Genomic DNA, 24,999 nt, shown 5'->3' with positions numbered 1-24,999 from the left:
ATGCCACGATCACTTTTGCTTGCTCACTCAAGCACAGTGCACAGTTTTGACTGGGCTAACATACCATTTCTAGTATTTTGCACATAGGTGTACAAAGACATATCAAGTATACGAAGATATATCACTGTCCTACCTTCTGTTGGTGTGCTTCCACATTTGTCCCATGCTACCCTAACTTCTCTGCCAACACAGCCATTTCATAGGATGTGAATTATGAGAGCATACTAAAATCTGATCCATCTGTGCATGCTTTCTGCCTTTTGGAATCAGACCACATATAATTTTCTCTTCTATTCTGATTAAAGGGAAATGACACGAAACAGAAATCAGATTATTTTAATGCAAAAGTAGGACTATCCTTCAGTCCTTCATGCACATGTAAAAATACTCTATTTCTTTGATAAAAATACCAGACATTCACTACACAAATCTACAAGCTGCACTCTGATAGTACCTAACTATTGTGAGCAAGAACAAGTTCTTGGTAAGTCCTGGAACAGCTTTGTTTTCATATCTTCTTCCCTATCCTACTAGTATAAGCCTCAGTGGGATCCCTGGACATATCCTGGAATATAAAAATGACAAAAAAAAAAAACCCAAAACAAAACAACCCCAAAACCTCTCACACAACTTCAGCGGCCCTGACAGCTGAGCATCTGACAAGAGGTGCACTAGTTTCAGTGCAGTAATGAAAAGGCTGATGAAATACATGGAACCCACAAGCAAAGAGGAGTCAGATAAGAGTAAGTGGTATTATCTGTTGGTTGTGAGGGTCAGTGAAACCATTTTGGGAGTACAGCATCCAGTTGTAGAGCTTTCAAAATAATACAAAAGTTGGAAAGGGAATAGAGAAAATATACAAAGTACAAAATTTGCAAAAAAGATATGTAAGAGTGTTTTGGTCAAGGGAAGGTTAAAACGTTATTTTGATAAAGCTATAAGTATACACAACCAGTTTAGCAGCAGACTGCTCTTTAGTCTCCTAAGAAAAGAAGCAATCAGGAGATGAAGCTCAACAAATTCAGACTACAGACACAGTGCAAGCATTCAGCACCGGTAATTAACCGCTGGATAACTTACCACACGGTTCACGGCTACCTTAACACTTTAGGTCTAGAGGGAATTATTTAGGAAGTGCTGTAACTCAAAGAGAAATAGCAAAGCCCCCGCGGGGCAGAGCCGCGTCCCCCCCGAGACCAGAGGCAGCCGGGCTCGGGGTCCCCGGCAGCGTGTGCGAGGAGCGCGGCCGCCCCAGCGGCGGCTCCTCCCTTCTGGCAGGATGGACAGCGGGACCCGCTCCCCCGCGCCGGCTCCGGGGGCCCTGACTCGGGGCAGAAAGCGGCCTTTTATAGGCGGCCCGCAGCCGCCGCCGCTCACACCTCCGCACGCCGCTCCGGCAGCCAGGCGGCTCTGCGGGAGCCCGCCGCCGCCGCGCCGCCCATGGCCCCCCGCCGCCCGCCCCTGCTGCTGCTGCTGCTGCTGCTGCTCCCGGCCGGTGAGTGGAGCCGGCGGCGGCGGGGGGCTGCGGGGCCGGGGCGGGCAGCACCTCCGCGCGGGGGAAGGAAGCGCTCGGGCAAAACGTAGCTCAGCCGAAGGGCAGAGCCGGAGCGCCCAGCCGGCAGCCGGAGAGCCGAGCTGCGCCGACCACCCCTGCCTGGCTCCGCTTGCAACATGGAAGTTACAATTGGGGAGGTTTTCGTGCTACTTTGCTAAAGTCCATCAGTAAGGTGCAAGTGTACTGCGAAGTTCAGTATTTAAAATCAGACTGCAGAATGCAGATCGCATATGTAATAACAGTCCGTGTTCAAAGCCAATAATCTACCTGCACCCTATTTTGTAGGTTTTATAGAGAAAGCTATCGCAGAGCATTTAAGTTGCAAATAACTCAAAAGCTAGGACTTGCCAGGACTAAGATCGCCTACAACAGTCTAAGTGTGGTGTTCTGAAAGAATGAGTCAAGTCAGTCTTTATGAGTAAGTTAGGATGTGAGGATATAATTAAAGGACCCCTGCCTCATTCCTGCCCATAACAGACAGTACTCACTTAGCAAGTATTTAATTTTTTTTGTCTCCTGCCTATTAAATAATATGTATTCCCATACCCTATTTATTAAGCAGTATTAAAGGCCAGCTGTAATAATTTACAGTCTGTTTCCTCATAGATTTTCTGAGGTATTCATCACTATAATACCTGAAAGTACTTCTTTCCCTAACACTTCTGTGAAACTTAAATTATCATCCCTTTTTTACAGACAGGTAGCTGGGCTGACACACAAAAAAGCATCCACTGATTTTAAGTTCCCATGGTGACATGTTACAACCTGATTTTCCCTACTACTTAAAATTAATCAAAAATTCCCACTAGTCAAACCCTGGCTCTCACCAAGTATTTTAGTAGTTCAGTACTCCAACCCCTAGATATTCAGCAGGTTGGGAACATACTACTAGTAAACATTAATTGGCAGTGTTTTAAATTGATTAAACTAGCCTTATATTGAACCTCGGTGTAAGGATAAAATCCAGTTTTCCAGAACACCATTCATCTGCCTTAATTATGAGGTTCTCTTCTGTCTTCTTGCACTTTACACATTCCTACACAGCTTGCAAATTCACCACACCAATCTTGCAAATAGAAAGATCCTACAGACACGAGCCTCAATTCATCCTTAGAGCAAATCCTTTTTATGTACTGAATGAAGCAGGGGTCTGGGGAAAAAAACGCAATCACATGATTAAAGAGCATAAGGTGCTTGCATAATGGCGCCAACTTAAGGTTCTGGCAAGCTCACTGCCCCAATTCTACTTCCTGACCTCAGCCTGCCCTTATTATTCCTCCTGCATTTTGATCAGACTTCATCCTTCACACAGCACAAACCTCAGCAAGGACATTAAGGAAAGCAATGCAAGACCTGACTTTGGTTCACTGCTTCTACCAGCCTAGACAAATCATCATAGGGAGAGCCTGCCCTCCTATAGCTCTGAGCCAGAGATCAAAGTCACTCATTCTGTAGGCAGCGAGAAGGAAGAAAAATGCAATCTACCTGTTTCTCAATGCTTGAGCCACAAAAATCAAAACAGACAAATATATCCTTTCAAGAAAATTTACCACGTGGCCACAGTTTGTAGAGATAGCATGTGGGTAGTCTAGGCAGCAAGATGAGCTGAGAAAGGCCACTCTTGATGGCATATGAAACCACTGTAAATCAAAGCAAAAGTGAAAGTTTCTCCAATGCATACAGTTAATCACAGGTTTCTATTTCTAGCAAGATCTTGGACATGCATCAGGAAGACCTTCCTCCCAGGTTTCAAGCTCCAAACTATTGGAGCACTATGACTTTACAAAGGAAATACTGCAATATATAATGATAAATATATTTAACATCACAAAAATTGTCATCTCAATATTTGAAAGAATGGAAATATTTTGGCTGAAGTTCTTTTAAAACTCACAAAGCATCACAGACTAACAGATGCTAATAGTGTAGCTGTGTATCACAGTTATATGAAGCTATGTACCTCAAGAAAAATATATCTGTAAAAATATTTTTTTTTTGCATTGTGCCAATTGCAAAGAGAAAAATCTCATAGGAAACATACAAGAGCTTTTTGTGAAAGGTTATGTTTCTAAAAATATATTTTTTCCATGCATACAGAAACTTACAGGACTGGATTTATTTTATATTATAGCAAATTAGTGACCAGAAAACTATGGAAAAAACGAGAGCAGGAAGTTGTAGTGGAAAATACCTTGCAAAGACATGGTAACTATTACATGATAACGTACAGCACTTAGCAAAATCTGAACTCTCAAGGGCGTATACATGCAACGAACCAATAGAGCGTACAATGATGCTGAAGTTCTCCATACACAGCAGGACTCTAATTTGGGTAACAGAAATTACAGACTTAAAATTAAGCACTATAGAAGCACGTTGTGACTACGTACTGTTATTTTCTCTCAGGCTGTCTTTAGTGTTCATATAATTTCAGTCTTCAGGAAGTTGCCTCATGCCTTTTGATCTCTGTGGCTTTGTCATTAAAATCTCAAGAACAACTGCATAATTTTTCTTCTTTTTTCTGTAAAGTTTTTCTGCCTAAAGTAGTCTCAGAATTGGTAAGGCTTTGCTTTCCCTTCAACCTTTAAAGTAGTTACCTTATGTCCAGCACATCTGGCTTTGCTGATGAACAAACCACTCATAAGTTTTTTTTCCTTGCAAATACCTGTCTTTAAAGCTTTCTTTCAAGAACAACAACAGTTGAACCTTTAACAAAGGCACTCCCAAAGGCAATTCCAAACATGCAGAAAACACTGGAGTTAAATGTTACAAGAATTTTTAATAGCCATACCAAGACTAGGCTCGAATTGTAGTAAGTCTGATTAAATTATCTTTCTATGTTCAAGGGTACCTATTTCCTGTGGCCTCTAGATACCATATTTTTGACTTTTCATACATAGTATAAAGCAACAAAAATAAAACAATCCAAATCCCTCCCATTTTCCCCAGCAACATTTTGATACAGCTGCATGACAAAAGCAAATCAATGAAGACCTATTCTGCTATTAAAAGTAACACATATACCTGTATTAGGCAGATATTAGTGGTGATACTGCTTTTTCAGGAATGCATAATCAAACCTATAGGAATATTCTTGTCCATAAAGATAATGAGAAGTCTCTGTAAAAAGAAGGAAAAGCAGATAAGATTTTTAAAACATATCTTAGTAGTAAAAAGTTTGGAAACATGCAGCTGTATGTCACTTCACTCTTTGTTTTCATTCCACACAAGTTCTGATAAAGTATTTCAGAAATTTTATTATGCTGCTAATACACTAAAGGTACCATCATCATACTGCTATTGTTTCCATAGTTCTATGGGTTCTAGGACAGTCTCTCACCTCTTTTATTATATTCAGATTATAAAGCTGTTGGGACAGATATTTTCCTTCAGTCATATTTAGAGCATCTAGTACAATGCAGTCCTGGTTTATACCTAGATGCCCAGATGCTGTTAACACAAAGAATTTACAGTTAAAAAATTTACAGATTATTTACAGATAAAAAGTTTATGTCCTTCCTTGGACTTATGTGGCACATTTCAAAGAATTATACCTGAGCTCCCCAGAGAGCAGATTGTTCATCACTTCCGCTTTGTACGGATGTAAATCAAGGGATTGGTATTTGTCAAAAGTTGGCAAGCAATTCTCTGTGACCAGGAATACAATTTGGAAATTCTTGGCTCCCTCTTCCTGTCTTGTAGCACTTCCATACTACCCCTTCTCAGTAGCCAGGAACTGAGATGGAGTGAATAAGCTCTTCATTCTATTCAGGGACTTCTTCAAAATTCATGCAGAACAAGCCCAGCTTTGCCATTAATTACTAACATGGCTCCTTCAGTCCTTACCGGCTAGCAACAAGAGCCTAGCCAGATTTCAGTAAACTTTCAAGAATGTAAGTGGTTGCCACTTGTAATGCTGCAGTCTTATTGCAAAGTTTTTTTCAGATGGGAAATCACTGAACCTGTAGTGACAGTGAAGAAAACACTTTCAGTGCTGTCGGAAAGGTAACAATCTGGTAGTACCTCAGATGTACGCCTCTACTACCGAGAGCCGAAACACACATTCAGAGCAATGAAGGAAGAAGAGATGATCACATATCAGCTCCACAACATGACTGCTCTTTTGGCACCTAGAACTACAGAGATTCCAAAATAGTCGACTCAGTACATTTTTGGACTCTTTGGGAAAGTCTGAGAGGATCAGATGCCTCAACAACAGATAATACCATGGAACGAGAACCATGACACAGTATATACTATCCACTGTCTTAAGAAGGAAGTGTTAGTGCAAATGGAGCTGCAAGTGACTACACAGTCAAGGAAGCTTTTTAATTCCTTAGGATGAGATTACTTGCAATTAATGGCTGAAGATGCATATGCATGTTCAAGCACTCCTGCTTTAACATTCACTCCTCTCCCTACACCATGTCTATGAAGCAGGAGAAAACAATATTTGGGAGTAGTCACCAGTCAGAAAAATACTAAATATTTTTTTTAGAAAGTCTAGCTATATTCATAAGTAAGGACTAACCACCAACATGCTTTCTAAAACATTTTTACCATTCTCATGCACAAAACAGTAGTTCCTTAATGAGGTGATTTCATGAGGTATTTAAATCCTTTTGTTTCATGAAATTAGTAGTGCTGAAGGTCACCAACATCCCACACATTGCAAGTTACTCAACTGTACAAAAACTGCCTTGGGGACAATATTTTTCTGCAGATTTCCATTAACTGATTATAGTTTCTGTAGGAAAATAAATATCAAAGCCCTCAATGACAAAGTCCAAAGGGTTCTTCTGCTGTCAGTCTTTCATGGACACTGTCAGTTATTCAACAACTTAACCTTTTTCCAGTACAGGGAGATAAGGCTTATAAACTTTTCTTCTTATACTAATTAAGCTCATGGTTTATTTTGGTAAGACAACTCTTTCCAGTAGCCCTCCATTAACTTGGTTTATACTCATCTGACTTCTTAAAAACTGCTGCAAATAACTTGGAAAAGTCCTGCACAGCAAAGAAATGCTGCCTATTATCATTGAGGGTCTTTGATCAACCTGAAAAACAAACATGACATGCTGTTTGATAAAACAGGTTCTCTAACTCTCATCCACATACCACTGACTGTCAAATTGCTGGCAATTAGAAAGTAGCCCTAAGAGAAGGGTGTCTCAACATTTATCCGCTGCCTTTGACCTGTGGTTTTAGTAATGACCTGAGGTGGCTTAAACAAAACAAAACAAAAACAACAAAAAAAAAAAAGTTGCTGAACATGGCCTTGCTCTGCAGAAATAATGGCAAGAGGAGTCCCTTAAGGAAAATCCTCTTCAAATTCCCCTGGAAATGTTTTCAAGACAAGAAACAAAAAAAAAATCACTTATTTGGCTTGCTAGCTTAAACATGAGGATGCTGTAGTGGAAAAACAGAACCCCATCCACAGAAGACATTCATACAAATGAAAAGCATTACAGTCTACAAACTGACACTGTTGCAGAAGAACAACATAGGCAAAATTGCATTTTGGGGTAATGAGAAGTTACTGTAATGCTTATGGCATCTAATCTTAGCAGACTAGTTGACCCAGACCACAGAACACATGCTTGCCCTAGCCACAGTTTTAAGAATAGGAACGACTGAAGTCTACTATTATATGCTGCTTTGATGGGAGGAAACCACTGCAGCTATTCAGAATGCTGTTTATTTTATAGTATTTTGCTCACTATAGAGTGGGGGTAAAGGGACTGGGTCAAGGACAGCTAGTCATTGTGGCCCCAGAATGTCAGAACCAAAACAAGATACTGCTTTATTATTCTCAAATACTGGCATTCATTATCAAAATTATGAAAATAAAAAGACCATATAACTGCAGGGATGATTCACTACCAAGTAAAGAGTTTTTTTCCCCCTCCCTGCCTGCAGTTTATAAAGGCACTGTTGGGGAAGCTCATTTTAGGAACCGAAGAGGAATTCTTGAATTAGCTGGAGCCATCAGATGTACTACAGGACGTTCTCCTTTTGCCTACCTACGCTACGGATGCTACTGTGGTCTGGGAGGAAAAGGCTGGCCCAAGGACAAACTAGACTGGTAAGAGTAGCTATTTATCTGATTAGTAAAGTGATGAATTTATGCAGAGGACAGAGTAAAAGGATTAAAATAAGAATTAAGCTTACTTAACATCAGTGGGAGAACTGAGTTTAAATGCACTCTGGAGTGCTAAGAAAGTCTGAAGCATTAAAATTGTATTGCTGTGTACCTGCACGAGTCTTCCTTTAACTCAAGCTCTGACTGCATTAATATTGGCTTCACAGTACAACTGAGTTTCTCTGCTGTTGCTGTTTGGCCAAGACTTGAAGACCCAAAGTCTTCTTGGAGAAGTCAAGTCTTCAAACTTTCAAGCTATCTATAAAAATATTCACAATGGAAAATGTTCTCATTCTACTTTCATCCACCCTATAGGTATTCAAAATAATGCACACAGAACTGTGCAAAATTCAGCCTGTTAAAAAACAACTTTTGAATGAAAGGAATTATGAATTGTTTATAAAATAATTATAAAAATAGAACTTTTGTATTTAATACTAAATCTCAGCATATTAACAACCATGAATGTATTTTATAATCAAAGATTAGCTGTGAGGAAGATGATTTCCTGATTAGATTAGTTAAATAAAGGTTTTATACTTTAAAGTTTATCATTATAATAGTATATTTACCCATCATATGTTACATTTCAAGTGCTGACTTACCACAGACGTCATAAATCAAAGAGAAAACAAACATGAAACCCTTATTTAGGGTAGAATATATGAAAAGATCACATTTGAACATTTTGCATAGACATTCTAGCTGTCATTAGACTAAAACTTCTATAATCTTTGCCTAGACATTTCAGGCTTTTGCATATAAAATCTGTGGTTTTAGACACAACTTTGTAAAATGCAGTTGCTATTTTAATGACTGGGAACACATATGGAAAGAAGGGACTATTGTTAGTTCTGGCCACTGTATTCCCAAAGATAAATGATGGAGTATCTGCAGCCTGCAAATCTTTCCTTGTGGGCATATTTTTCACTTTACAAAAGTCTCAAAGCAGCAAGAAACTTCCTCTTCAGGAAATACAGCTAGTTATTTGTTGTCTGGCTTTTAGTAACTACATATTAGGAAAAAGCCAAAAGTGAGCGTATTTGATCAGCTTCAGCATTTGACACAATCAAAAAATTGTACTAGTTAACATGCAGAGTCAAACATTCTTACCAAGTTTTCTTTCTTAAAGTTTTGACTTACATTGTAGACTGTCTACATGAAGGATTATCCCTGAAAACAAATTAAATGAAATTACAGGAATACTTAATCTGAAGCAAGAATGCCTATAACAGAGTTATTCAAGTAACAGTTACTGTAATTGAAATTTATGCCTGCTATTTGTAAAAATAAACTTTCAAATGGAGACGGACCTTACGCTGCTTTCATATGATCAAATGTAAAATCCTTAAGTATCTACTCTTGTATTTAAATGAAGACTACAGTTACTAAAATTTTAGTAAGAGATGTTTTCGTACAGAGTTTATTATTTCCTTGTAAACACATGAAGATGGACCGAACCATGGCACAACAAGCCACAATTTCCTGTTTTATTTACCTTAATCCTGCTACAATGACTCTCTAGGAGTGACTTATTCCCTTATGACTTATATCCCTTACTCCCTTAAAGATTTATTTCCTTATGCTAAAATGAATGTATTGAGCTACTTCAAGGACATTGTGCTGTTTAGCTGTAAAGTATTTCGGGATCTTTAAATGAAGATTGGTGTGGAGTTACCAACTGATTATTTAATAAGCATAAGAAAAAAAAGCAACAATTGCAAGTGAGAGCTCACAGCATTAACCTTTTCTCATGCGGACACAAATTCCTCAGGCAACCTAAACGCCATCCAAAAGTCATGTGATATGATGTTTTTAAGCTACCAGAAGGAAACATATGACTGAATGTAAAGAACTCGCTGACACATCCTGTCCTTCCACTGAATCAAAGAGAGTACAGTTACAGCTTGCAGCAAAGACTTACAAGCTCTCTAATTTCAGGTCCTTGTTACCTCCCCTACCTCCTATTCTGGGCTTGCAATGGCTCTACACCAGAGAGTAACTCTTTTTTAAGCACTAAAACAAGCCATTCATGCTTGCTTGGAAATACTGTTCAGTTCCACAGTGTGATAGAAAGCCTATGAATTTACTGTTCCAGTTATGAAAAGAACAATTTGGAAAGCATCATTTTGGGCAATTTCCAAAACTTTGTCATGATACTGAGGCAAACAGTTTTAGTAATAGTATGGTAAACAGCACCTATGCTATTCATTGCAACTATTCACCTGCCCTCAGCTTTTCTGCCATCATCTAAGGACTTTGCTATAAGAATGCATTTATGATAATATGCTACAGCCTAACAAGTTTTTTCCCCTCCACTCCGTATTAGTTAGTTATTAGTCCTCATTATTTGACAGACTATTCTGGTGTTTATTCCTCTTTTTCTTGGAAGGGGTAGGAGAGAAGGATACCTACATAAAAGTCCATTATGTTTAAAACTGAGAATACTTTAAAGATTCCCTACATTTTCATATATGAAGAAGTCCAACTAATTCAATGTATATTAGACACCAATTATGATCATCATTGATTATATTAAAGAATAAGTGATCTATTAAATAATTATTTTCTTCTTTTGATTCCTGAGCAGAGAACAGTTTGTACACACAGATAAACTAACTGTTTTATTATTTCACAGACTATAGAAACATGCCGATACCAAATATCCAGATTATAAGAACATAAATTGCTATAGCATGAATGAAGGCAAGTCTATTTCTGTTACTCTTAGGTGCTGCTTTAACCATGACTGCTGCTACAGTAAGGCAGAGCAAGCAGGTTGTAACCCCAAGATAGAAAGTTACAGTTGGGAATGCGAAGACAATGTTGCTGTGTGTGGTGAGTGGACAGTTTTAGGTTTTAGTTTTACCTTTATTTATTGTCTAATGGACCTTACACATGGACATTTCTTAAAGACCTGCAAAATACTTATTTTGTCTTCCCTCCCCTTAGGACTTTTTTTGCCAGTGTAAGCTGTGTCTCCAGAAAGCAGAGCTATGCCAGTTGAATGTAATTTCTCCTTCCTAATTCCTACCTGCTAACATATGTAAGCAAACCAAGTTCTGATCTATGAGCTTCTATGATCATTTCAGAAAGCACTACAAAAACCCCTCTGTTTAATCAAGTTACACAACATTTACATATGTTAAGGAACCCATGTTATGCTACGCTACTGCAGGTCACAAATTAAGTCTTCAACAGGAGAGCAACTACAAACAGGAGGCCAGAAAATTAAAATTTTGAAACGGATCCTTTTCATACTTTCTACAGAAAATACTTCACCCTATCTGTAAGTTTATGATAGACAAGTTTTTGGCATACTTATCACTGATCTGATGAAGAGCTCATTGTTAGTGGCTGCAATTTATGAATGACTTTGTAGTTAAAACTTATGATTTCCAATACACTGATGTAATAATATATTTGATGACTAAGTTTATTTATGGAAGTAATATGTCCACACACCATAAAATATGAATTTGAAAATATTTACATAATCAATGTACAAGTGCCAATACAATAGTGACTGCATCCTGGTAAGTTTAATTGCTCCAAAATATGAATGTAATACAGTTATCAATAGTGTAAAAGATAAGGACAAAAAGATGACAAAGAAACAAAGTGAAAAGGTATAATAGATTTTTTTTAAAATAATTTGTTTAAAATTCCCACCAGCTTTAAACACAGTTTTCATATATATTTTCTGATACACCTGAAGGACTTTTTGAAACTATGCCTTCCCTCAAAAGCCCCTAAACTTTCAGAATTTTTTAAAATCAGGTGCTAAGTCAAAATTATTTTGCCTGTAATTCCGTACAGCTACCCATGATGCAAATCCGCTTGAAAATTGGTTACTATTTGCACCACAAAAATACAGAGCTTAGTATTAGGTTGTTTACATCAGAGGGTCTGAGTTTCTGACTGCCATACTTTAAAGGCAAAAAAGTAAGCCATTCAGACAAAACACTAAAAACTCATTTCACAACCCAAATAATTTGCTTGACCATCGAAGTTTTTGACACCATTTCCCTTCCTCCTTTTCATTCAACCTTTACTTTACCCACGTCTGCCTCATACAACCTCTCTACCTTCCTCCTCTGCTTCAAAGAGACCAAGCATCTTCCCTCTCAAACTATCTGATTAACCGTCAAGTTACAGTTAACCTATATTTGCCTTTAAAGGTTACTGTTCCTATTTCAGTCCAGAAGTTGACAATATCTTAAAATGCTGTCCGAGATGGTAAGCATATTATCAATAAATAAAAGTTGAAACAAAGTACCTGGCATACCATGGAGAAGATAACACTTGGAGCAAAAAGAAGAAAAGGAATAGTTCTTCTTTATTCTTCTCAGTTAATATTTTATTTACACTACTGAGTAGTTCTTAAGGTAGCTAGTTACAACCTGAACATATATACACTTCCATTTTATAGCAGAATTCGAATTCATTCACAAACTGACCACTAGTTCTGCTCCAAGACAAATCTCAAGCAGAGATTTACCTAGCTTTCAAAATGTTAAATACTCGTATAAAATGTTACTATGGATTTTTAGTTTACAGAGAATCAGAGAGAAAACACCACATTTCTGGGTTGACATAATTAAACCAAAATATATTGCTGTAGAAGAAATTGTTCACACCAAGAAATCTATTAAGTTATAACACCACAATTATAAAACAAATGCCAGACATGGATTTTATCATACTTAAATACATCTTACCTAACTTTTTACTCACCACCTTAACAAAAAAGGTGGACAATTTAAGCTGAACATTGAACCTCTTTGCATCTCTTATTTCACACATGTAATTTTTAATGCTACATGCTTCAACAGCTTAAAGTGTATGGAAAATAGAAAATTTCTTCCCAAACACAAGATTCGCTAGAGCAACTGGGCAGGGGGAAGGGTCACATACCACTTTCTAAAGAGGAATTAGCTATCAGATTTCCTTTTTTAGGGAAGGGAAAGAAGAGTATTAAAATCTTTATCCAATGATTGTAATATCTTCTGCCGAGAAAGTTCAGACGATTAATGAATTTTTGCTAAACCAAACAATGCTCATGTACCTCTAATAATGAGATGTCCTGGCACGGAGCTCAGTCTAAAGAACGTGAAGGAGCTATAGATCTTACTACAACTCAGTACAGATCATATTACACTTGAACGATGAAAGCAAAACAAAATATGATCCGTGTTTTATAAAAATTACGACTGTTTATGTGGTAAACATGAAACGGAAAGTAACAATCATTATATTTCTATTTGATAGTTTAAATTAGTTCAAACTAACATCAGACTAACCTTTGTTTTCTTTCAGAACCACTAGAAGACAGATGTCAAAAAATGGCATGTGAATGTGACAGTGAAGCTGCCAAGTGTTTTTCTAAAGCCCCCTATAATGCAAAGTACTTTTTGTGGCCAGATTTTATGTGTGGTGAGATTCAGCCTTTCTGTAGATATTAGATACAGGATACCAGTCTTTATGAAAATTCTGTATGTATTTAAATCTAAAAAGACAATTTTTCTTGTCACAGTAGTGAAAACAAATGATTTTCCCCCTTTCTTGATCCTCCTTTCTACTGCCCCAGACCCTCCAGCCCAGAATGGCCAAAGCAAACATCTGTCCTCTTGTTTATCTTTCATTGGACTAAAAGCAAATTCACTATTTCTGTGTAAGCTTTTACTGATTAAATATTAAATAGCAATTTGAGTTTATCAGCTTAAGGAGTAACTGACTTAAAATTCATCTGGTTTACCTTCAGATTCACAGTATCGGTCCCTGAAATTTTTCATCTACCCCTCATTGAATATATGAAGCTATCCTTTCCACTAACATTTAACTTAACTCTGATTTGTGACATGTTAACATTTGTTAACTTTGAACTGTCAAGAAAAGATGCATGAAGTGACAGTGTCAGTGTAAAGAGCCTTATCTACATTAAACACTCATTACTAAGCCTAATTTAACTTTTGCATCTCATTCTACTTAAGAAGTCTTACCTGTATTAAACATTGCTTAATATAATTTTTTTTACATGTATTAATTTTAGGGTTTTTTTAAAAAAAAAAAAAACAGTTTTCTTTGGAGTTGTTCATTTGATACAGCTCTAGCTCCTCACTCTGTGTACACTTTGAGTTTCCTACAGGCACAGGGAGAAGAAACTCTATCTTTAAAACTTCAGAGCCAGATTAAAAGTGCAAATGCAAACCGGCAATAAGACAGATAGCTGAAAAAAGTAGCAGTCACTGTGACCAAATACCTTTCCCCTAAGCGTTTGATCTCACAGAAAAACATGAGTTTGCGAAGTTCAGAACTGTATACCTCATAAGGATGTAAAGATGGTTTTAGCTAGGGTCACATCATAGTTTTTGGAAACCTTTTATGAAGAGAAATCCAGAACAAGCATTGCTGAATAATACACTTTTTCATAACTGATAATTTTAACAGTTTAAGAACTGAGACTCTTTTAAGTCTATTTTGACTCCCCTCAACTCACTTAAAGTAGAGGGCTAGATAACAAATTTACACAAGCCAAAGCTAATGCTAAGTATTGCAATACAAAAATTGTAAATAAAACTTCTTTAGAAAGAAGGACTATGATTTAAAAAGAGATCTTTAATCTTTAAAAATATCCATAGGCAAATTTGAAGTTCATTTTAATGATACAAATGAAAAAACAAAACAGAATGTAAGGGGACATGGCATTTTAAAAAAACAAGTTAACTTTCACTTCAGCCAAAAACCATACATTATCAAATGGCAATCCTGTTTATACAAAATAAATTTTCAGTCAGTATTGAGTCACAGATCTAGATACATGCATTATATTGCAGTAAGGCATAATTACAGTGTCAGGTCACTTTTCCAAAATAATCCTTTTAAGGGATAACCCTGAAATTATTTTGAGGATTAGCACTTTAAGAAGACATGATTAAACACACTGTTGATGAAATCTAACTGATCTGAACAAAAATTTTGAATGGCAATTGCCACATTTTCCAAAACAACCCTCTAGCACTCCTTGCCTTCAATAGGAGAAATTTTAAAACAAATGCTCCTGTGAGATTTGTGTATTTGACTGTCAGAACTTCACATTTAAAGCCAACTGAAAACCTTAAAGTACTTTCAATATCAAGCCTATCCAGGAACAGCTTTCCTTTGGCAAACTTAAGTTCTGAGCAACACACCGCTGGTATGAAATACTAACTTATAGAATCACTGTAGCTGTTCAGAAGACAATCGCTTTAAGGCTTTACCGAGCAGGCTTGAAAATAACCAGATATCACAAGACAGAATAGAGAAGTCTGATTTTGTTAATCTAAATTTGGACGTGACAGTATAAATTTTTAAAGGCTAATTCACACATGAAATTTTTTAAATAGAAAGTTCATTTTGGGTAATAAAGCCCACCTTTAGCTTGGAATCTAGCTGGCTTAAGAGTAACTTACCTTAAGGCTTTTTTGCATGTTTGAATTAACATAATCCATCACTTTCACTACCACATATATAAAGAAAAGCAAAGTTTCAATCAAATACCAATTTTTAGAAATGAAACAACTCAATAGTTCCAATGCCAGTCACTGCACTTGTGTTTCCAGACGCCTTACTTCTTTAACCACGAGATCAATATTTATAATTGGGTTAAAGTACAAGGCCCAATAAAACAAACAATTGCAGACAAACTGAGGAATAAAAGGCCAAAAAATGGCAACAAAAAGACCCTGGGTTGAGACTTTCCAGAAATGTCTCCACATTCTGTGAGGAATAGTCCTGTGAAAAAGGAAAGGGAAAGGCTTAGAGGGGCTTTCTGTTTTGTTTTTAACCATTCTAAGAAGAGCTAGTACGTGCTGCAGTCTCAAACTAACACTCAGTTATCTACAAAACATCATTTTGCACTCTATAAAGACTTTCTTAAAGCACAGTAATATTAAATTTTATATGAAGAAGCATTAAGCCAATTTATTCCGACCACAGAACACAGCAAGTTAAAGTGGTCAAATTCCAGATTTGTCATAGATTACTGCAATACACCTTGTTCTCTTATGAATATATCCTGCCCCCTAACTGTAGACAGCAAAAATGAAAACCCTGTATTACCATCAAAGCAAGAATTTCTCCCATGCAAATTCTAAAAACCTATCACCAAAAGATCACAGCAATTATGAAGTAATTTCAATAGCCCTAAGACTAAAGTAGTAACTGAAAACTATTTTGATCACATCGTTGATCACCTATCAGAGAAAATATCAATGTAACTAGTCTGTTATTTATGATCCTCAGCAAGCATCCTTCAATAACTGTATCATAAGCATATCAAAACAACATTCTTATCTATTTATTTCCCAACAGACAACTAATTCCAATTACCATTAAGGTGATTCTCAATGTAACAGTTAATATTCACCTAACACTTAAAAATGTGCATATTACCATTACTGCACTTGCTACATCTAAACAGTAAAACCAGCTATAAGAAATCCTTTCAGGTATTCACAGGAAGATACTCAAGTGCGAGTACTACTGCAGATTCAGATTAAAATGTTCCTATTAACACCAGAGTTATGTTTAGTCATTTCAGCAAGCAATTGTGAAACCATGACAGATGGTTATTTTCTTAAGGCCATGTATTTCCTATCCTCTTCAACAAGCTCAATAAGACTTACTTCAGTTCTCTTCTTGACCACAGCCTCCAAAAAGAGAATAATTCCAGAACGGAAAGCAACATGGCATTTACAATTATAAATCTTGATGTCCAGTAGTGCACCTCCAACCAGTCCCAAGCAAATTCAGCTATCAACTGGTATGGCAAAAATAAATACTTTACAATAAATTCTCTCCACTGTTTCCAAGTAGGATCTTTAAGGTCCTATAAATTAGGATAAAAAGACTGTGAATCAATTCCATATTAAACAGACAAAACAGTAGTTTATTTGTACTACAGAAATTTGTACTACAGAAATATTTAATATTTGCTTTTCCTACATTGAAAGCAATATTTTATCATTACTGTACTTTCTGATAGACAATATTATAACCCAGTAATTTCCATTAGATTAGCATAAAACATCACAGACAGTCAGGCTTCACACTGTCATTCATAAAAAGCAGATATTTAGAGTAAAATGCCTTTCCATAGTCATTTGAAAGTTAACAAAAAAAAAAATCAGTTTCACATATTTAAAGTCTTAAAAGCCTTAAACTAATCTTATTAAGGATTATTGTATGGGATTACTGGTAGGATGACCATAAAGTGAAAGAGCTGCTTACTCTAAAGGAATTTTTTAAAGCTGTACCGTAAAAGATAAGATGTGAAGAATTATATCATGTGCTTTTCACCACGTAATCTTAAAGTGCTTCAAATTAAAACAATTTAAAGTTTTGAACACCTACTAGTAGTTTTGTGACAATATCTTCATATTCATCTTCTTGCACAGGACAAATTGTGTGGATGAAAGGTAGGAAAGTTTCTGCATAATCAAACAAATACAGGTATAACATACTGAGTCTTGGAGAACTCTTCAGCGCATACAGAAGAAAGAGTGATTTTCCAGGATTTACTGCCTGAAAGGTATCAAATTATCAAATTTCAAACAACAAAAACATAAACTGGAAGAGGCATACCAGTTGTTAAGACTTTTCTGATGATCTTTATTTTTTGTTCCAACACCATCTCTTTCAAAAATAACTGTTCATTAACTAAGCAGTTTCTACAGAGATAATTCTACTGCCTTAACATTCCTTCTGAGCTTAACTTTTCTTTTTTAAAATAGTATTTAAAAATTACTTAGTATACATGATGGACTTTATACAAAATTTACCTTATATTCCCAAAGGTTCTGTGGTGGTTTAACCCCTAAAGTTTTGACACATTCCAATTCCGTCATAATAGCTTTTCTATGATTATTGTTCTCTATGTTGTAAGGCTCTTTTGTGAAATCTTCCTCTGTCAGTGTTAGAAGTAACCTTCAAAAACAGAAGAATTCAGAAGGTAAACAGTGACTATTCACCAAAAAAAAGACTAACACATTAGCAATGAGATGCTGAAACAATAAGCTACTGACAAAAGATACCACCTTTTGGATAATGTTCCATACCAAACGTTCTGAATCAACTGCATCTCAGAGGTTGGGTTTTAAATACCCTTCTTTTCAGAGCGCTCTCGTTTGTGCTCAGCATGCAAATTTATTAGCATGTTGGGTATTATCAAACACAGTACTTCACATATCTAGTTTGGTCTCCTGAAATCAAACCTACAGCTCTAGGGTGGACTGCAACAATGCATATAGCATATGCATATTTTCAGAAGAAAGGAAAGGTGTGGTGGGGGCATTGACAATGCATTAGTAGAATTTTGCTTTCAACATCATTTAAATCCATATTGTCAGCATTTAAACAAGTTGTTAGAAAATTTTCAGGTAGCTTGCCTAATACTTACTACTAAAGTTTTTAACTAGATGTGTTAAACTGCTACTGAATTTTACCCTGATACATCAACCGAAGAGTATTCCCCCAATCATGAAACAAAGTCTGGTCATTTTGCAATATACCATGCCTAAAAAGCTATCCAGTAGTCCAGTCAAGTGACAGCTGTTCTTGTCAGTGAGACTTCTCACCTTCCATTCACTTTCTCATGCAAAAATCTTTCTTTATAATGTGACGCCCATGGGCCCAGCTGCTCTAGCCAAAGGATCACTTCTTCAGCAGTCCATTTAGCAACAGGCTTTTGGACAAGAAGATCATCTTCAAATTCTCTGCTACTCCAGTGATACCCAAGTAGAACTACCTACACATACAATAAAAAAAGAGAGATCCTTTACCTGCAAAGCAAATGTATTAATGATACGAGGAAAATAAACATGCATTAAAGTGCCTGACATGTAAAATGATCCATTTTAAGGACCGTAGAATATTCAGCTTATAAGAAAGTTTGAGCAATGCTGTATCTTGAAATTTTACCTGATTTGTCTAACTTCCATTTGCTTCATATTGCGATTCTAGGTCCTGACAAACAACTCTGAATGCCACCTAATTTACTTAGCTCAGCTGAAGTCCCCTGTAGGCTGACGACATTTTTATTTATGTGTAATTTAAGTATATTTGATTACACACTTAATGAAGTAAATATGTAAAAGCATCAAGATGAAACTTACTGCTACACAAGTTAAAGCTGTCAGAACGCCTGAAAAAAATCCTCCTCCTCGAGGATTAATTCTTCTCATGTTTGGAGCTGTAGGAATCTGGTCATTCCCATATTTTTGGAAGGTTGCTAAACTGCGTGCCACATCACTGTTTTGTTGAATATCTTCCTTTCTTTGTTCAATGGCATCAGAAAATAGCTTTTCAATAACATCCCTAATGGGAAAAATACTTGTCATTGTACTATAACCCACTGATGCTTAACATTCAGAAAAGGGATTCATTTTTAGAACTTTGTTTTCCAGCCTCTACTAGAGACAATTTTGAAAGCAGGAAAACATCTTATTAATACTTATTATAGAAAAGTTAAACTTCAACCAATGACTTCAAAACATTATATTTCTTAGCTTCTGAAGATTGAGGAAATTAAAATCTCCCATTAAAAAATTAATCCTTATTTCATTTATAAAACTACTATTGTGTGCGCTACTGGCAAGCCTCGATTATTCAAAAATATTAAGCAAAAGATAACATAAAAGCCTACTGTCAATCCTACAGTCTATTTAACAAAATATTATTAACATAAATCAATGTTACCTTGAAGATGCACCACAAGAACTTGTGGGTAATTCAAAGCACCAAATGAGTATTTCTAGTTTTGTTCTGCTGTAAGATCTCATTTATTCTTATACACAATTCCAACTAAGAAATAATCACAGTTATCAAAGATCATTCTAACTTAGAATTATTAGGAAACAACCAATTATATTAAAAGATGCAAGTGACTCAATACCAAAAAAAAAAGGGGGGGGGGGGATCCCACTTTTCCATCTCTCCAAAAACTCAGAAGGGGAAAAAAACCCTCGGTTTCATGCAGATAAGAGTGCTTGAACAGTTCAGAACAACTGCAGGATATGAAAGGCTTTGAAGATCTTTGTGAAAGTTCAGATTACCAATAAGCTATGAAAATCTGCAGCAAACTCAAGAAACCAGACAATTAAGAGCATATTACAATCACCTGAGGAGGATGTTGACTTTGGGGAATCCTTCCCATTTTTCTCTGCATTCTGGACATTCATTCTTCTTGGAGGATACCCACCACAAGGCTAGGCAATGTCTACAGAAACTATGTCCACAGTTCAGGGTGGTGGGATTGATCAGAATGTCATAACAGCAATGACAAAGGAACTCACTAACTGATATCCGGCGGCTGATTTCAGGTGAAGCGTGTGTTTTAACTTTTGCTGTCTCTGGTTCACTTTGTAAAGTCTCATCTTCCATTTTCCTTTTATGCCTTATTCAAACAGAAAGCTGTGTTTGATTATCAAATCAGGTACATCATTACTTCTGCAAAGCAACAAGATAAACTTCTGTAGTAATGTTTTTCCTAATGAAGTTTAGAATTGCAAGCAGTGTATTTAATCAGTGGAATATCCTTTGTCACTCACATGGTTTAAAATTTTTTAATTAAATTAGCTCTTCCCAAACTGAAGCATGATCTACTTTCAATGACAATTATTGCAAACTACAACCAAACCCAGATTCTGGATGTAAACAGGTGGGCTCAATCTCCCTATGTTTTCTTTCCCATTGTTATATATCACATAAAAGTGAAACCAAAAAACTCACTAACTATGATTCAGAAGAACTTTTTATTTTGACTGTATATTTAATCAATATAAATATATTTACAAGAACTAAGGTTTTAGTAAAAGACACCAAGTCAAAACAAATGTCATTAGAAAATACGATAGAATTAAAAAAAAAAATCGATACCCATACAACATGATTAACTTACTCCATCCCTGTCCTTTCCAAACATTGTCAGTAAAACATTTTTAACATAGGTCAGTACTGGCACTGCTATGCCATGTCAGAAAAGTTGATCCACAAAGTCATATGCTTCAAAATTATAACAGATTGGTCTGCTTGCCATTTCAGTGAAGGATGGAGCTCTAAATTAACTTCTTTACTGGTAATTACTCTTTTTTAGTATCTCAGAAAACACAAAGGTTTTCCCCTAGCTTACCAAAATAAAATTACAAACCTATTTGCTTGATGTTCTTATTATATTCTCTCAGATAGTCCTATCTATTTCATAAGAAAAACACTGAAAGAGATCACCTACTTATCAGTCATCAGATACAATGCCTATGTTAGAAGTTAGCATAAACTATACAGTTTTCTCTTCAGTCAATACCAGAGCAAAACATATTTGCTCTGCCCACCATCTGACTCCTGTTTACTAAAGAGTTACCATCTCTCTCGAGATCAAACACAATGAGGTAAGCCTGGAAGTTGGCAAAAAAAAAACAAACAAAAAAAAAAACCAAAAAAAAAGCAGTACAGGAATACATACCAATAGTGGAACTAGGATCCTCAAACTGCTTGTGAGCATTTCTTTTCCCAGTGAAGCAAAGATTGTTGGCTTTCTGGAAGACAAACCTGAAACGTTACTTACAAAGGGGAAATAAAAACAAGGTTTTGCACCTAAGAACATTCTCCTAGTTTCCCTAGAAGACAGAGGCAGTGGAATTTCTGTGGGTACAATAGCATTTCACCAGTCTCTACACCAAACGAGAGCAGGCAGAAGTAGAGGGCTCCCTAGTGCCTCTTCTTTCCCACTTTCGCCCCCTCCCTCCCGGCCGAGCTACCGAGCCGAGGTGCCGGTGCTCGGGGCCTGGCGCCACACTACAGCCGGTTGCTGCCCCCCAGCCCAGGCGGGCCCGCCTCGCCGAGCTGCTCCCGCGGCCCATCGCGCCCCGCACCCGCGGCAGCGCAGCAGGGGAGAGGCCCCGGCGCCGGCACCCCCGCTGCCGCTCCCCAGCCCGGTTCCGGGAGCCCCGGGCGCAGAGCGCGGGCGGCGGCTCCGCGGCGGCCCGCGCTGCCCGGCCTTAGCCGCAGGGGCCGCGGGCTGGAGGCGAGCCCGGGCCCGCGCCGCCCCACTCACCCGCCGGGCCGGCGCGCAGCGGCATCTCCGCGCCCCGAAGCGCCACTTCCGCATGCCCGCGCCGCCCCTGCCCCTGCCCCTGCCCCTGCCCCAGCGGGGCGCGCCCGGCCCTAGCGCCGCAGCCCGCAGCCCGGCGGGAGGCGCCGCCCCGCGCCCGCCGCCTCACGCGCAGCCCCGGCGGGAAGCGCCTCCGGCCGCCGCCGCCGCCACGGCTCGTCCCCGCGCCTGGACCGCGGCGCCGCGGGGACGGGCGCACAAGTAGCGGAAGAGGCCCGCTGCTGCGGGGCACGGCCCGCCCTCTCCGTACGTAAAGACTGCATCAGCAAAGCCCGTTACCTCCCAGTCTTTAAGCGCTGCGTTCCAAAGCTTGCCGAATTCCCAGGTTAGAGTGCTGCTACGCTTCGATTTTTCTTACTACACGTATTCACAGGACTTGACCGTGCGGCCACGCACCCGGTGCTCAGCCTACGCAGACGTTTTGTCCAAGATGTATTTTACAAGATCTAGAAGTCTAACCTCAGAAGTTAATTAAGCTTTAAGATGCTAGTTTAACTGCAATGCTGACGCGTACCGCGCTAGGTCGGGTGAGGGGGCCGGGCAGGGACTATTTTTACAACATAGTAGAGCGTGTCTCTATAAATACACAAACAAACATTCGTATTTATTTACACCAGTCTCCATTCCCTTACTGTATTTCTTTTTGACTGGACTCCAAAACAAATTGTGTGATTTTTATTTTCAAGTACTGTTGAGATACCTTTTTCACTGTGAAATAGAGTGACATTTTGTTAAAGATTTTGTTCTTTTTCCAGTTTTTGATACAAACTAGAAATCCAGTTCTAATGATGTCTGAGCTGCCTAAACCAGATAGTGAATTTTTCATTATTGCAGCCTATTTCAGTAAAGAAAATAATAGTCTCTTGTTGCTTCCTCCCCCATGTTACCCAGATTTCTCCAGAGGCCAATTATTACTGTGCTGACACATATATAGTTCTATTTTTGTTTGCTTTAAAACTGTTCTAATCTGATTTCTTACAGGATAGAAAGACACGTAGCTGAGTTTACCAACTGTTTGAGCAATGATGCAATATATGTATATCACGCTCCTATATTTTGTTGTTTTACTTAACACTTAAAACCTCTTTACTTGTACGTGCAGTTCTGTTTTCGAGACTGCAGTATTATTGCTCAGATCTGTTCGTGACAAAAAATCAAGATCCAAGTCTGGCCTTCTTTAAAGTAATATATCAAAGATACTAAACAAAATAAATTTCCCATCAACATGGAATAGTCATTTATGCTCAAGAGTACATGTCATTTCAAGATTTTTTTAACACAAAATTCTAGTTATAACTGCTCAGGTATGGTAGGAAAGATTTTGGATTCCAAAGCAGTTTTTAGCCTTACTCGAATAGAAATTAAGAACTCAATGAGCAACCTAGTGTAAGTGATAAAGATTGTACAAGCTAACTTCTGAACTTAAAGGAAATTAGTTCTTGATACTCATACTAATCTATACAACTTTAGACAACAGCTTTTGTTAATCAAAATTTTTAAGGTAGCTCACTCATCACCTGCTGTATATCATACAAAAAAAGTCCTGTAATAAGCTGTATTTCATGTGGTAACCAATGACCAAATTATTTTATATAGACTAATTCTCTATTATAAAGTCGCTCACTAAAGCAAATAAAGGCATCACACAATGAAGCTGGCTATTCTACTTTGTTGAATGGTTTCTGTTAACTGAATAGCTAGGCTATTCAGTTTACATGCCAGAGCTTTATTATCTTAAAAAATATATATGCTTTCTTCTTTCTTTTTATCTTTCTTTGGGTGAAGTTAATAATTCATATTAGTTTAAGATATGTGGTCACTACGGTACCTCAGATGACTGAGAATGCTCATAACTGAGACAACCAATTTCAAATACAATGTATTTAGTTGTGTTAATGAAAAATCTTATTCTCAAATGATTATTTTATGAAAAGATCTACCAACCAGCTCATACTTAACTGAGCTTACTTGTAGTTGTAATGAAATATTTGAAGTTTTGTCAAGTCCCAATCAGCAACTCCTTAATTACCTAGGCATGAAAGTGGTAAACCTTTTCTAGATCAGAGGAAGTTCATCTAGATCTACCTTAGTACACAAGAAGTGAGAACATGAGGTGGAATGCTTAACCCTTGCTCTAGAATTTAGTCTGACTAATATTTTTTAATTGGTGTTTTCACTTAGCTTCACATTTGATACTCAGTGAGCTACAGAACATACAGAAGTGGTTGATACAATCTGTGTTGCAGACTGATGCAGTGTGCTAAATTAGCCTTTGTCTTCTAGTTTATAAAACTTTAATACACAAAAAAGCAATATGTTTGTAATAACCTTGTAGTTAGCTATTTGCCTTGCCCTCTTTCAATGCTGCCTAATAATTTGGTGAGAAGCCAATCTTTTCTAGTGTCATTAAAAAAACAAGATATTTGAAGAACTTAGAACTTCCTAATTGCAAGCATTACAAACTATATATTCATAAGTGCAGCTGCTTTAATATATACATGGAAAAGAAGCAAACAGGTGCTTAATTAACTTGATAAATATGTTACCTTCTGAAACGAAACAGAAATGAAGATGTATGCACTCTTAAACAGTTCTCAGTATATACAGCTACAGATAGAGAACTAATTAAGGAAAACTACACAGCAACAAGTATTAAGACTTGAATAAGTATAATAAAAGTTTTAAATTCCTCTTAACACCTAATAGGATTTCCTTTTTATTGCAATATATTATATACCAGGAGACAGTAAAGAGGAGAACGTTCCTTATGAAGAACAAAGTCAGCCAGAGAATGAAGAGCCTGTGCTGTCAACCGAGCAATGATGAAGAATTAGATTTTTCTCTAAACCAGATCTTTTCAGAAAGCAGGAGGAAGCCAAATGACTCCATCTATTCAAGCTTTAGTTTTGCAGTTTGGGTGACTAGTAATGACAGTGACAAATGCAAACAGAAGTCATTTGCCAGTTTAAGAAAAAAACAGAAGTAAATCCAAAGGGATTATCTGATATCAGACCCCCAAAGAGAGATGTGGTTTAATATCAAAAAGCAGTTCTGATTACCAGGTACTGATTCAGATCCAAGCAAGAAGGATTTATTTCATCAAAGTCTTCTCCTAAAGCAGTTCTTGCTGAAAGTAGTAGTCTGGTTTCCCATGTG

At 37.4% G+C, this 24,999-nt stretch overlaps 2 protein-coding genes across 18 annotated transcripts in view; one reads left to right on the top strand and one right to left on the bottom strand.

The window, feature by feature from the left end:
* PLA2G10 (phospholipase A2 group X) overlaps nt 1-13,423 on the top strand; it is a 33,955-nt gene extending 20,532 nt beyond the window's left edge. For 8 of the 9 annotated variants that reach the window (XM_064520382.1, XM_026096424.2, XM_026096425.2 and 5 more), the window contains 3 exons: nt 7,475-7,640; nt 10,429-10,535; nt 13,017-13,423. In XM_064520382.1, coding sequence (XP_064376452.1) covers nt 7,475-7,640; nt 10,429-10,535; nt 13,017-13,162 — 419 coding nt within the window. In that variant the 3' untranslated portion in view covers nt 13,163-13,423. Of the gene's footprint in view, nt 1-1,266; nt 1,496-7,474; nt 7,641-10,428; nt 10,536-13,016 lie in introns of those variants that run through there. The other variant, XM_026096426.2, reaches the window with a different exon arrangement.
* Nucleotides 1-22,098, bottom strand: part of BFAR (bifunctional apoptosis regulator) — a 40,177-nt gene extending 18,079 nt beyond the window's left edge. For 2 of the 9 annotated variants that reach the window (XR_003258601.2, XR_010391627.1), the window contains exons 1-7: nt 19,855-20,117; nt 18,851-19,052; nt 18,314-18,483; nt 17,519-17,663; nt 17,091-17,261; nt 16,364-16,566; nt 4,580-4,675 (exon numbers count right to left, since the gene is read on the bottom strand). Coding sequence is in view for 7 of the 9 variants with exons in the window: in XM_064520375.1 (XP_064376445.1) it covers nt 15,278-15,470; nt 16,364-16,566; nt 17,091-17,261; nt 17,519-17,663; nt 18,314-18,483; nt 18,851-19,052; nt 19,855-20,117 (1,347 nt within the window). In the remaining 2 variants the exon portion in view is untranslated. Of the gene's footprint in view, nt 1-4,579; nt 4,676-14,295; nt 15,471-16,363; nt 16,567-17,090; nt 17,262-17,518; nt 17,664-18,313; nt 18,484-18,850; nt 19,053-19,854; nt 20,184-21,195; nt 21,293-21,786 lie in introns of those variants that run through there. The other 7 variants (XM_064520379.1, XM_064520375.1, XM_064520378.1 and 4 more) reach the window with 7 other exon arrangements.
* Between the last annotated feature and the right edge of the window lie 2,901 nt (nt 22,099-24,999).

This window comes from Dromaius novaehollandiae, chromosome 14 (assembly GCF_036370855.1).
Source record: "Dromaius novaehollandiae isolate bDroNov1 chromosome 14, bDroNov1.hap1, whole genome shotgun sequence".
Classification (NCBI taxonomy): Eukaryota; Metazoa; Chordata; class Aves; order Casuariiformes; family Dromaiidae; genus Dromaius; species Dromaius novaehollandiae.
This window is presented reverse-complemented; position numbering and strand designations above follow the sequence as displayed.